Raw genomic sequence first — 14,765 nt, forward strand, 5'->3', positions numbered from 1 at the left:
GGGCAGTATCCTGAGGACCCATGGTTAAGAGATCCTTGTGGAATGCTTTCACTGCAATATTGTCTACAGAATGTAGAAATGGAGTCCCAAGATCTGGTATGCTCCCTGAATTGCAGAAGTATAGAGCCTGGAACTCTGAATAGGAGAAACCCCAAATATAATATGTAACTGAAAATCATATAAACACTAACTTGAGACATTTCCAATAAATTCATAAGACATGCCTTCCTTGAGCCTTGGAGACCCAGTACTCGTCTAGGGTATACAGAAGGCAAAACAGACAGAGTTTGTTCTCAAGTCTTAAAATTTAATGTTTGGACTTACTGAGAACCATGTTAGCTCTTAGTTCTTTTTCTTTCTTTGGAAGTATAGAACTTGTTTGACCTCTTGGGTTCACAGCCATAAGGAAATTTGCCCCTCCAAAGAATCAGCTTTACAGTTTTATCTTCATCTGCTTCAGATGATACTTAGGTAAGAGATGCATACAGATTTTAAAGTTGATGTTGGAAATGATTTGCGAATCTTCTAATTGTAAAGATAGAATTTCATACATGAAATTTTCGGTTGTATGTAGCAACCAGTTGCAGCTTACATTCTCATGTTGAAGCCTAAAGTATGAAGAGATGGATTATGTAGGACAAGATTAAGTGATGTGTTCTTTACTTTTCTGAATGGGATTAGTATCTCTATGAAAGTACTTCAGGGAACTAATCAGGCCACGTTTGTCCTTCTGGGCTGTCCAACATTGAATAATGCAGCCATAAGGGAACAATAGGATCACAGAGACTGAGGACTCTCAGGACGCTGAATCCACTGTGTCCTTCACCATGGTCTTCAGCCTTCAAAGCTGTAGGACATAAATACCTGTTCCTTATAAACCACATAGTCTAATGTATCCTATGATATGAGTAGGGTCTAGAGAGGATTAAGAAATCAACTATCCAACTTACTCTGTAAAGTTCAGGTAAGAAGAAAATTTTCTGCATATAGTCCTACAGGATTCATTTTTCTAGCAATGTGTAACTAAAGTTGAAATGCTCCCTAGCGACAAATGCTTCAATCATGTACACACGCACCATAACTAAACACAATTTTACTTCACACTGTTCGTTCACTATCCCTGCCAGACAGAAAAAGTATTCAATATGTTAATGATCTAAACCCATAATCCACAGTTTAAAAAATCACATTTTTATTAGTAGAGAAACAGAATTAAGCATTAGTGTTCCAGATCTAGTTGGTTTCCAACTTGGGTAAATTTTTAAACTACTTTTTGGCAGAAATAGGGGCATTTAAAATCACACGACCACGGAAAATAGGTTGGAGATTAACTCGAATGTGTGACTAGAAACAGAGCACTAGTGCTCAGCTCATTTCTCTCATTCCCACAGTGCAGGCTTCCATGACGAGGTCATGGTCCTGCCGCGGTCAAGACGAGGCTTTAGACATCAATTAACATAGCTAAGAAAATCCCATGTAGGCGCGCTAAGTCCATTTCCCGAGTGATTCTAAATTCTGTGACATTGACAATTAACATTAACCGTCACAGTGGTAGCCCTTGGCATTCAAATACATCAAGTTTAATCCAAACCCTACAACCTCACACCTCTATAAATTCATAACCATGTTATAATACCTAATACATGCATTCTTACAGCAAAAAGCCCAGTCATTAATAGTTTCAATACTTTAAACGTCTAAACTCTCTTAACTTTTAGCTCTCATAAAACCAAAAGGGAGATGCATATTTTCAGCACACAATAGCAGAATAAACATTTCTGTTCCAAAAGTGAAAGTCTAGCAGGAACAGTCACACCAAACAAAATCAAACAAATTACCTATCCTACAATCTTCGTGTCTGGCACCTGGGGCTTCTGGTATAATAAACTGGACTTTAAAGTGCTTGGATGACCTAGTCATCTACCTCTGCTGCTTTCCACACCTCTAGCCTGGCTTCATTCTACACCTGAAGAACGTACCTGCTTGGTACACATTCCATTTTCCCAGAACCTTCAATACCCTGGGATTTCCACTAGTAACTTAAGCTTAAAATTTTAAGTTCCATGACACATCCCATCACTCTGAACTTGTTCCGCATTGGTTATCCCGAGCTGCTTTCCATTATACTGCAATCTTTTAGCTTCCATGCCTTTAAAACTGACACTGCCAGGTTCTGCTACAGGTGGGAAACACAGTCGTCCCTTCCCTTCCTTGAAGCCCACTCGACGTTATCAAGTTCTCTGTGTTGGCATTAGAAATCTTTCTTAAGACAGTGACTTGAGAGAAGAGGCGACCATCCCCATCCTCCCAAGATATATTCTCAGTTCAGGCTCTCCTTTGCTGAAGTTTCCATTTTCACAAGCCTTTGGTAGGAGGACTCTTGCCCTTGAGTCACCTGGTGCAGAGAAGGAGGGTTGTTGTTGATGATCTTCATGTCTTTAACAATTGTAAACACTTTGTTATGTGTTCTCTGCTGTTCACAGTTCTGTTTAGATGCTTTTCCTCATGGAGCTACACATTGTTTCTTCTCACTGAACTCCTTGCTTTCGCTCACAGAAGATCTGAATGTTTGTGGTGAGAAATCACAGTAAAACAGTCTCAGCACCCTGCCTTGAAATGTCCTCTTCCCTACAAGGTAGGCCGTTACTTTTGAATTCAGGTTAACTCAAGTTCTCTGGACACTGTCCAAGTAAAGCCAGGCTCTTCGTCAGAATAGAACATGAACGCCTCAGTCCTGGTCTTAAGTGTCCATGTTGCTCCATGAAACTAGGCTTTAAGAGTTCAAATTTTCCACTGCCTTTTGGTCATTGAAACAGTCACTACAATGGCCAGTTCAAGACTGCTAACAGCATTTTTGTATTTTTTCTAGCCCAAAATTTCAAACTTTTCCACATTCCTCCTACAAACCAGGCACAAAGTCTTAAGAGGCAGGTAATAAGTTTTACCATAGGAACAGCCCCAAATTTTGGTTAAACTCCCTGGTGTTATGGTTAGTTATCATGGTTAACTTGACATAAACTAGAGTCACCTGGAAAGACTGAACCTCACTTGAAGAACAGCCAAGATCAAAGTGTCCATGGGTCATATCCATGAATAATAGCCAAGATCAAAGTGTCCATGGGTCATATCCATGAATGGGTCTCTTGATAAATAATTGAATATAAATGTCAAATAGTATACCAACAGTAAAGTAGTAGAGAGTGAGTCCTAAAAGTTAGAGTTTCTAACATGTCATTGTTCATTGAGAAAGCATTTAAAATTGGCAAGTTATGGACTTCTCAGCATGAAAATTTATAATAGAAATTGTAAAAGAGCATTTAATGTTATTTCCTACAGATAGAAGAAAATACAAGCTACTTTTTTTCTTATTTGCATTTATTTTATTGAGAAATATTTCCAAGCCAACAAAAATAGTAACATTTAAAAAGTTTTCAAACTATTATTTTCAAAATAATATCAGGTTTCTCATAAGAAATAAACTAACAAGATTTGACAGAATCAAGTGTAACTTTATAATTAATACTAGCAAGTTTAAATTTAACAGAAGATGAAAAATAAACTACAATTAGGATGGAGCTTTTCCATAAAATGTTATGTCTAAATATATATTTTTATTCTTATCTTGAATTTAGTGAATATTTTAGGTGTGTATAAAGATATGCACCCATGTCTATTTCAAACATGTAGAAAATCAACCATCATTCGGAAAACACATCTGTACACATTAAAGAAAAATAAAGCCATCTGTTTCTCATGTACACCGTCTCATCACGTAGACGTCAGACCTTCTCTGTCTTCTTTCATTCTTCCCACCATGCTACTGAGTTTTGTTCCTACTCACAGCCTTCAAAAAACATGTAATCCTAGGTAGAAACAAAACCAGAGAGTTTTTCAGAGACAAAGAGTGAGAATAGGTACAGAAAGCTAAGGGCACTCAATGCCCAATGATGCAATGTCATCCATGTAATGAGTAAATAAATAAATGTTGGAAAGTATGAATAAGCATGACCTATCCCTTCTGGTTACAACAGCAATTAAATTCCATGATTCAATTTATTTTTCCATGTCTGTATCAGTTTAATAAATTCCCATGTACTTTCTCTAAATATTTCTTTTTATATTTCCCTTGAAATCTATCCATCTTTCTTCCTAAATTGCAATTTTTTTCATCGATGATATGAGTTTATGTTTGTCAGTGTTGTGTTTCCATGCATTTCTGTGCCCATGGAGGCCTAAAGAGGGCATCAGATCCCCTTTAACTGGACTAAGAGGTGGTGATGAGTTGCCATGTGATGCTGGAATCAACCCAGGTCCTCTGGAAGAGCTACCAATGCTCATGACCTCCCTCCCATTCCTTCACTTTTTCTAGTTTCCTTCTAATAATGTAATGTCTCAAGTAACATGGTCAGCTTTAGACTTGGGGCGAATGCAGACTTTTCATTCAGAATGAAATACAGATCAAGCTTTCCGGCGAGGGTCAGCAACTCTCTTGTAAATATGCCTAGTGTTTCCCATACTGTTTCCTTTCAATAACTATTAAATCTTACAGAATTTATTACTTTCCCACTTTTCCTGCTCTTTTATTTCACCAACAGTAATAACTCAGCTCTTTTGCTGATCACTTATATATTACGACGCCTGTGTTGCTGCTTTTTTCAATCTGTTCCTCACAGTTCCCTCAATAGTTCTCTTCAAACCTGTATTCACAGCTATTTTATTCTGCTAGCTTTGAACCAAGCAATATCCAATTTTAAATAACTTACTCAATATTTATAGAAAACTTCCTGATGTTTAAAAGATTTTGAAAACAATTTTCTTTGAATTGATACAAAAATGTGATTATATTTATGGAATATGGGTGATGTTTCAATGTGTGTGCATATTGTATAAAGTTTAATAAATATATTCTCATAAAACAAAAAATATTTATTATATATTGTAGAGATCAATGCAATCTGAGGAGCAATGCAGTTTGAGAAGCAGTGCAGTCTGAGGGAGTCAGTCTGAAGAGGCAATCTGAGAAAAGGATCACCCCTTTGGTCTGAGCATTGTTAAAGATCAATCAGAATTCGTGCTTACAATTATGGAACAATTCTGCCAAGGATTAGCAGGGGCAGACTTACTAGGAGGAAACACGCTCCGAGGGTCACAGCCTTCATCTTCACATCAAGGTCAAGTGGGAACTGGATCCCAAAGTTGTCTGAGTCTGTGAAGGCCTCTTTCACACACCCCGACCACTGCTTGGATATCTTGCCGATTCTGGATTGTTCATCAAGAGATCTGATCTACAGATGAAAATAAAAATATAAGGAATGCGTATAGCAAACCTACTTTCAAAACTGGAGTAAAGTCAGACAAATATTTTCTTAAAATTATGTACAAAAGTGTTTCTCTTCTGAAATTTCTAGAGGCTAATAGATGAAACTCTTGTTCTATATAATCTGCTTTGAGAAGCGTAGCTTCCACGCAGGCTGACCACACAAATGTGGCAGAGGCTCATTGCCACCTATGGGTGGTGGACAGGAGGAGCATGGAATGCATAAAGCCATGAAAAACCTAAAGAATAGCTGGCGATTGGAAGGGACCAACAAGAAGATCCATGGAAGGCACTCAGGGCAGAGATGGGGTTGGACTTGATAACAAGTGGAGAGTAAAGAGTACAAGAAAAAAAGTGTGTGAAATCAGATTTCCATTACAAAAAAAAGTTCTGATTTGGGGGTTCTGTGGGAAGAAGACACAGTGCCACATTTTACAGTAAAACGAGTAGAACACAAACTAAAGCCACTCCACAGAGGGCATGTGAATGCTCACCAAAATATGTACACACAGACTTAAGTCAAAGCAGGAGGACGTGTGTCCTTTCCAAACCTACAAAAGGCATCAGAGCAGGAAGCAGCCTTTTTTAAAGTTCTTGCCTCAGATAGGATCTCAGGTGGGATTGCCTTCTGTATGCTATGAATATGTTTTATTACCATTGGTTATTAAAGAAGCTGTTTGGCCTATGGTTTGGTAGAGTAAAACCAGAGGGGAAATCCAAACACAGTTTAAAGAGAGAAAGTAGGGGAAGTCAGGGAGACACCATGTAGCTGCTGAAGGAGTAACATGCCAGCACCAGTAAGCCACAGTCTACTGGTGATACACAGATGAATAGAAATGGGTTAATTTAAGATGTAAGAGTTAGCTATAAAAATGTATAAGCTATTGGCCAAACAGTATTGTAATTAATGTAGTGTGATTATTTGGGTCTGGAAACAAATGCAAATGCATAGTCTTTTTTTTTTTTTTTTTTTTTTTGATTTTCGAGACAGGGTTTCTCCGTAGCTTTTTGGTTCCTGTCCTGGAACTAGCTCTTCTAGACCAGGCTGGCCTCAAACTCACAGAGATCTGCCTGCCTCTGCCTCCCGAGTGCTGGGATTAAAGGCGTGCGCCACCATAAGTGCATAGTCTCTTACTCCAAAAATTCACCAAGCAAACATGGGGACATTCAGAGGCAGTCAACATCTTATTATGGCTGGAGGAGGATGGCACCTTACATGCTCTGATGTTTATCTCTAACGTGAATGAAAAGTCATAAACCATTGCTCATAGAGTAGTTCTTTCACTCCACACCCACACTGGGCAGAATGCACATTCTCTTCCTTGAGAACTAGGTTTCCTCCTATGTCTAATCTGATGACAGGGAGTGGCAGATGACTTGAGAGTTCGCCAAGGCTAACTTTGTTGGCCTTGATGTACATCCATCCAATGAGCAGTATCACCCACTGAGATGCTGTGGGTACAGTCCTGGGACACACTTTCCTTGAGCAGATGGGAGGTCACTTCCTGTTCCACATGAGAGCCATCTACATGAGCTTCCATCAATGCACAGAAATTCAGATGGACGAAAGGCCATGATGTGAGCATAGCGATGTCAGTTTGAAGTCATGAATCATTAGAGTTGTATCAGATATGACAAGGTGATAAGCTGCTCTAAAGCAAATGCTCTTTTGTAACATCTTAGCATCTTATATGCAATAGCTGTCCTAAGCATTTATAGTCAGTCATAAAAACTTCACATATATATTTGAAGTGTGAATTAAATTATGGAAGATAAACAGTAATTTATTAATATCATAAACCCAAAACTAAGATAAACACATGAGTATTTACCATATTTTTACAAAGAAATAACTTAAAATTAGCTGACTTTATTTTCAAATGTACACGTAATTTTATTGGAGGGATGATCAGAAAAGTAAATTGCAAATTACAAACAAAAGTAACCAGAACAAAAGGATTTTTAGCTAAATTTGAGAAGTTTTCTTCGTTTTGTTTTTTCATCAAGAGAGTGTGTTTGTGTGCATGTGAACTTGCAGATCTTGGTGCAGGTGCAGAGGTGCAGGAGTCTGAGAACAACTTGAGGATGTCATTTTTCTCCTTCCACCATGTTAGTCCTGTGGGTAGAACTCAACTGGCCAACCTGGTAGTTGCTAAGCCATGCCTCCATACCCAGGCACATTTTAAAGGAGACACCTGAACATCTTTGAACTAATGCACTGGCCTAAGGACAACTGTAACTGTTCTACTCACAGTTCTAATGCTATTGTTAGAGGCTCATAATATTTCCCATTTCTAAGACATGAACACTGCCAACACTTACTCTGCAGGAAACAGAACAAGTGGGCGTTTCTAAGTTCTGTCAAAGACAGGACATAGATAGCATTCTAAATATATCATAAAGGAAGCAACTCATTTAAGACAAGGGGTATTGGGAGGCAACATGAAGACGGAGGGCACAATAAAATTTAAAATCTTTAAGAATATCACAAAACTCCATTTTTTATCTTTCTCTCTTTCTTTCTTTCTTTCTTTCTTTCTTTCTTTCTTTCTTAAAGATTTCTGTGGAAACTCCATTTTTTTAATTAAGCACATGACAGCAAAATTTCCCTTAATAGTGTTTCTTGATTAAAAACAGAAAAAAAAATCTATCATATGATGTAACTACTTACTACCTTCTCTGGTGCTCACACAAGAATAATGTTCTGCATAAAGAATTATCATTACAAATGCTCTTGAGTGTTTTGATACACACACATATCATATACATATTTTTCTGTCACAGGTATTTTCTTGAAACTCTCAGCTCTGCCCTTAGCCATGGATTCTGTAAGAGAAGAAAACCACCTATCCACACCCAAATTCTCAGAGAAATCAAATTCATAGGAATGGAGGAAGAGGCGGTAAAAACTGAATGAACCTATAAAACAGAAATCTTGGGGAGACTGGGATTGGGCTACCAGAGTTTCCACAAAGGGTCAGCTCTACTCAGCCTTAGAGAATCTTTCCTTGTTGGGAAATTAAGTTCAGGTTTGCCTCACTTTGATTTTCTAAGAAAAATGTGTGGGTTTTAGATTTAACAAATTCCCCATCCTTAAATATTTGCCAGTAAAATGAAGCAACAAAGCTGGTTAGGGCATTTGTTGTAGAAACCTTATAATGTCAGACATATTAAAGTGCCAGTGGCCTAATTTGCTCCAAGGGTTTATCAGAGCCCAGAGAAGCAGAACTATGCCTTATGCAAGGGCCACATGACCAAACCCTGCTGGAGGCCTATAGGTGCAAACACTACTGAGTTCTATGTATGTGGAATTCCTATTAATGTATTTCTGGTATAGAGTTTATTTTTATGGGGAAGGGAGAACTGACCTGCTTTAAAAAAAAAAACCTGCTAGTGAAACAGAAAATATAATACTCTTTGAAAAACGTTATGGGAATGGGTGTCTCCCTCAAAAGATCTTACTTATTCTTTGTTTACTCTTCCTTGATGAAGTAAGTTGAATAGTGCCAGGCAGTGAGAGGAGTCACGTGGCTCCTTTAGGCTACTGAGAGCAGACTGCGTGCCCACTGTGCTGAGAAAGCACAAGCGTGGGCTTCGAGACGGTTCCGCAGAGGCTGTTGTGAAAGACCCTGTGGAGGGTGTACAGGAAGATGACGCACATCCAGGCAGGATGGAGCAGGACAGCCTGAGGTTACTTCACACTACTGGGAATAGGGTGTGATTTACAACTCAAGTCCTGTTTATTCGAGGAATATTCTCTTTCAGATTTTCAAGCCACAGTTCAATAGTTCAAATGGAAATTTTGGAATCTGGAACCTCAGAGAAAAGAAAAGACATGGCTTCTACTCACCACACTGAAACTTCACTACGTCAGTGGGGTTTTGGCAGGAATTCCAAATGACAAAATTTGTGTACTTTCCCAAGAGCTGGTGAGGTATATAATGCAGAAGGAGGGAGGAAAGGACCCTAGAATTATTTTAAGTGTTTTGGTTACTCTTAGGTGAATAATACTGTGTTTACAAAAGGAAGAGTCTCTCTGCTTTTGTCTCTCTGTCTCTCTCTCTCTCGTGTGTGTGTATGTGTGTGTGTATTTATGTATTCATGTTTGTGCATGAGTTGGCATAGTATGTATGACATGCGGGGTATAGAGGTCAGAGGTCAAAGTTAGGTGTCTTCTATTATTGACCACCTTATTGAGACCCGGTCTCTCTCATTGAGCCAGGCTTTTCTTTTTCTTTTCTTTCTTTCTTTCTTTCTTTCTTTCTTTCTTTCTTTCTTTCTTTCTTTCTTTCTTTTTTTCTTTCTTTCTTTCTCTCTCTCTCTCTCTCTCTCTCTCTCTCTCTCTCTCCCCCTTCCTTCCTTCCTTTCTTTCTTTCTTTCTTTCTTTTCTTTTTTTTTGAGCTAGAATGGCTGGCCAGCATGTCTTAGGAAGTGCCCCCCTCACACATACCTGAACTGAGAGTAGAGGTGGATACCGGCACACTAGGGTTTTCCTGTAGTTGTTGGAATCCCCTTTCAGGTCCTCATATTATACACTAAACAGGGTAGCCATTCTGCAAATCACTAGCAAAACCTATAGAATTTTTAAATGCTTGAAGGTTTTCTTTTCCTTTTTATTTATCTGAATTGACCTCTGTTTGCAGGACACTGAGAATACTCTACATTAACCTTTAATCAAAGTAATGATCTTTGCTCTGAATAATCAAATGACCATTATCTAGATGGATACACATCAGCTCACACTAGGTAACACATTAAGAACATCCTTAGGACTACATTCCTTTCATTAGGAATATAGTCTTTTCATGTCAGGTAAGCACATCCTAGGAAGGTTGTGATATTTCTTACCTCAAAGTCAATGTCTGTACAGCAGGTGCATGCAACACATGGACCAACGACTTTTAGAACATTCTCCTTCTTCTCATTTTGCAGAGTCAGTTTTGGCAGACAAGGGTGCCAGTTCTGAGTCACATAACCAATGGGTACACCAGGAGGAGCTTGGATTTCTATCTACAAAAACAAGAGTGCATGCTGAATGGAGCCATAGCCATACCACCCAGGGTTAATGGATTCTGGAAAACTCTGCTGCTCTCCTCTCATTTGATATGGAAACTCCACACTGACCTCCTGGAGGCAGCAGGGAAAACAGCAGCTACTGCATCTCAGGGGTCTCTCCAGAGTCATGACCTCTTGGCCCAGATTGTCCAGGATCCTCAAGGTGAAAGGTCTAGCTGCTTCACAGCAGTTCCGAGTGCAGCAGTCAGTATCTTCCACAGCTAGGTAAACCATCTGCCCGAGGCTGTTCTTGATTTCAAATTTATTATTTGTTTCAAAGCCTGTTAAGACTGAAAGCACACAGGGGAAGTTCCATTCACCACTTTGTGAGGAACAGTGACTCTCTCCTAGCAGTGGGAAGGGTGCCCGAGATTGCAGGAGCAGCAGGAGGTGGGAGGGAAGCAGTGGAGAGATGCTTTGGACCGGAACATTTAGGACACAGCAGTGGGAAAGGAGATGGACAATAAGGTATGAAGGAAAGATGGAAGACATCCATATGCGAGACTTCCTCAGGGATGAAGCTGCATGTCCACCTCCATGGACTCTGTTACAAAGGAGCTTCAGTGTCTATGAGGTGCAGTGCTGAAGGGGAAGGTGTGTGCATAAAAAATGCCCAGTCATCTCTTCTGGCAGTGTTGCTTTATGACTGAGAGGGACTTTTCTAAAAGCACAGATGGAATAGTAGTAGTAGTAGTAGTATGTGTATTCTGTTAAGTTCTTTGGACTCTTTTGGGGAATCCACCACCTAGCTCCCAAATGAATCACACAAAGAGGCTTATTCTTAGTTACAAACATCCAGCCTTAGCTTGGCTTGTTTCTTGCCCACTTTTCTTAACTTATCCCTTCTGTCTTTTGCCTTAGGGCTTTCCTATTCTCTAACTTCTGTGAAACTTATTCTTACTCTGTGGATTGCTGTGTAGCTAGGTGGCTGGCCCCTGATGTCCTCCTTCTCTGGCTACTTCTCCAGCAGCCCCTTCTCTCAGCTTTCTCCTTCTGTACATTCTCTCTGCCTGCCAGCCCCATCTATCCTTTCTCCTGCCTCTCCTATTGGCCTTTCAGATCTTTATTAGACCATCAGGTGTTCTAGACATGCAAATATTCCCAACACAGAGATGTGAAAATGAAGAGTGAAACTGGAAAGGAATCAGAAGAGGACATTGGCCCAAGGAATCAGGAAACAGGCTGTTATATATTAAGTCTGCTTGCCCTAACAAAAATAGCCTATAGATTATTTGAAATACAGCTATGGGACTATGATAAAAGCAAAATCAATTCTATCTGTACTTAAGTAATTGTAACTGACCTTAAAACCTGGGACAAGTTATAGAAAATTAAGTAAATATGATATAATATATATATATATATATCCTCTGAAAACTCATTGAATCTGTCTTTGTCTTATAAACCTGTATAAATAAAGAAGCAACCTGATTGCTATTCAATCAGAACTGCAAGATTTCCCCCACCATCGAGCCAGACCCACTTCTTTTCCTCCCTGACACCTTACCTGCTGTCCAGACCTGTGAAGGTGTTTTCTAGAATTGAGCCAACTTTTCATAATGCCCTGCTAGCTAGAAGACAACACTGGTTCATACATCCTTCCTGGCTGCTTTCTGGAGGGTGTGGTGATGCACTTAGCGGCATCTTAAGTTCTTGCATCTGGGGACACTGTACCCAAAGAGGCTTCTGAAAGCTCTTTTCCCACTCGTATCAGGTGTGTTCTGTGAGGAGCAGCCTTGGGGGTCTGTGTTCAGTCCCCCTGAGACCACATGGACGTTTCCTTCAGCTGGGAATCTACAGCTCACATGTACAGATTCTCTAAGACTCCACTGTACTTCCAGCAGAAGCTGGGGTTGCTAACACTTTTATTGTTGTTGTTGTTATTTGAGACAGGGTTTCTCTGTAGCTTTGGAGCCTGTCTTGGAACAAGCTCTTGTAGACCAGGCTGGCCTCAAACTCACAGAGAGATCCACCTACCTCTGCCTCCCAAGCGCTGGGGCTAAAGGCGTGTGCTACTAACAATGATTTTACAAATGGTCCCTGTCCTAATTCCTACAGACTATTCACTGTGGGAGCTAAACCACTGCCCAAGGCTCAGCTCAAGTCTCATAGGTCATGGGCTGGCAGAGAGTGGCAAAGAGGTAGGAGTCAGGTGAAGGGCAAGGGGAGTTTAGTGCAAGCAGAGAAAGAGAGCACAAGCATGGCCTGATTCCTTTCTAAGGCGTGGGAACACACATCTGCACAGGAAGTTTGATCACCTGACTCCTACTAGAAGTGGTCAGGAAATTACGTTCATAATCTCTTTACAGTGAAGAGAAACCTCTGTAGCCTCCTGGCTGAACCTCCCACAGAAGAGTGCTATAGGACAGGCAACTCGCAGGCTCCTGTTTCTAGAAATACCATCAATAGAAGGGATACACACCTTCCAGAAGTTCAGTTTGCTGATGAATCAGAATCTGATCTATCTGTTACAGAAAAGAGAATGAGCATGGGATTATTTATCAAGTCTCAGTTGGATCAACATTTCACACTTTGCATTTTATTGCACATAGAATTAAATGTTTATATTTCAATGGCAAATGTTTATTTAAAGATGTATTTATTTTATGCATATAAATGTTTTGCCTACATGTATGTAAGGATGCCCCTTGTATGCAGTACTTTCAGAGGCCAGAAGTGGAAGTCAGACTCTCTGGAACTGGGGCTGAAGATAGTTGTGAGGGGCCATCTGGGAGCTGGGAATCAAGCTCCCAGATGGCCCCTTACTTGATGTGTCTGAATTGATAACAATGTCCTCTTTACAGCTGAGTATTCACAACAATGAAATATTTCTAAGCCTGACTTTGAAAGCACATAGGACGTGTTAGTGCCATGTGTGCGAGGCAGACTGGAGATGCTTGGATATCACAGGGTCCTCTGGGGTGTTCACAGACTGAGTACATCCACAGCCCTTTTACTTCACTGACTTTTCATACCGACCTATTATTAAACTTCATATTTTTGCTAAAATTTATTATCACTGAACTATAGTTCAGAAAGACCCAGACTTTCCTCCCTCACTAGAGGCATTTATAATATTCGATTTTCTAAAGAATAAAAGCAGCTTTGTAGTCTATAAAAATACATATATGAAAAAAATTACTCTTGCCAGGCAGAGGTAGCACTTGGGAGGTAGAGGCAGGTAGATCCCATGTTCAAGGCCAGCCTGATCTACAAAGTGAGTTCCAGAATAGCCAGAGTATGCAGAGAAACCCTGTCTCAAACACAAAACAAAACAAAAACGAAAAAAGAGAAAAACTTAAAAATTGCTCTTTTTTATGTACCACTAAAGATAATAACGAATTTTTTTTTGTTAGTTTGTTTTCTCAGATTCCAAGGCTGAGGGTCAGTCTTGGGGGGGAAAGCCTTTGTGCTCATTACCAAAGTTCACATATAAAAAGTAAATTGCAATGACTGCTCCTTGGTTTTGAGGCTCAACAAAGCAGTTAAGATCCTCTGACACTAGTTTCCCCTTGGAAAGAACAGTGGCAATTATCTTGTGTACACATCACAGATTATCTATAAGGACTGTACTTGGGACAATGAGTAGAACAATGTATAACAAATTCTGCCTGTTGACTATTATCATAGGCTGAACTCACAGGAAAGAAAACACAATTATCTCCCACATTGATAATTTGCTTAACTGAACTTCATTTGGGGGAACTGAGTAACTAGAAGACACAGAGGCAAATGTTACACTCTGGAGAATTATCCATTTGTTGTCCAAGCACATTAGAAGTAGAAACACAGTTTTGTCTCTTGTGAGTGCTGAGCATGTGAATTTACCTGACTTAAGTATTCTAGCCCAGGTGGGCAGTTCTGAAGAGGTGGCGGTGCTGGCATCCACTGGGTATTCACGAGGATGATAGCCTGGCTTCTTTGACTAGGAAGCTGGGTTGCATTATAACCTCCACTGCCAGCTGTTGCGACTGTGTAGCCAAGCTGAGGCCCCGGGTAAGCAGGCTGGGGACCTTGGTAGCCAGTCTGGAGTGCAACAGGGTGTCCAGTATGTGCCGAAGGTCCTGGAATCGGAGCAAAACAACAAGAACAACAACAAAAAAGACTTGCAACTTCATAGAGAAAAAGAATCATCAGTTCACATAGACTTGCCTGTGACCTCTCCACTCACAAGGTCTGGTCTATGGCCTCAATACAGTATCTGTGGCTTATCCCTGCTTCTAATTATAAATATGAAGAATAAACAGCCAAGTTTATTGTTACACTAGTCACATCAGCCAAGATGTGGAGTCAGCCTACATACCTACTGACGATGATGAAGAAAATTTAACACACATGCCTACACAGATATAGATGGCAATGTAGATACAGGTATTATTGGATCTAGATATGA

The 14,765-nt window shown here is 39.9% G+C and overlaps 1 protein-coding gene across 4 annotated transcripts in view; it reads right to left on the reverse strand.

Annotated features, from left to right (window-relative positions):
- Positions 1-3,358: 3,358 nt before the first annotated feature.
- The window catches only part of LOC126510612 (phospholipid scramblase 1), a 52,937-nt gene continuing 41,530 nt past the window's right edge, over positions 3,359-14,765 (reverse strand). For all 4 annotated transcript variants that reach the window (XM_050157251.1, XM_050157254.1, XM_050157253.1 and 1 more), the window contains 6 exons: positions 14,201-14,436; positions 12,795-12,837; positions 10,442-10,662; positions 10,166-10,327; positions 5,124-5,285; positions 3,359-3,863 (listed from right to left, as the gene is read on the reverse strand). In XM_050157251.1, coding sequence (XP_050013208.1) covers positions 3,834-3,863; positions 5,124-5,285; positions 10,166-10,327; positions 10,442-10,662; positions 12,795-12,837; positions 14,201-14,436 — 854 coding nt within the window. In that variant the 3' untranslated portion in view covers positions 3,359-3,833. The remainder of the gene's footprint in view (positions 3,864-5,123; positions 5,286-10,165; positions 10,328-10,441; positions 10,663-12,794; positions 12,838-14,200; positions 14,437-14,765) is intronic.

The sequence above is a fragment of the Alexandromys fortis genome, unplaced genomic scaffold, assembly GCF_014885135.2.
Source record: "Alexandromys fortis isolate MF-2015 unplaced genomic scaffold, M_Fortis_MF-2015_v1.1 scaffold_85, whole genome shotgun sequence".
Lineage (NCBI taxonomy): Eukaryota > Metazoa > Chordata > Mammalia > Rodentia > Cricetidae > Alexandromys > Alexandromys fortis.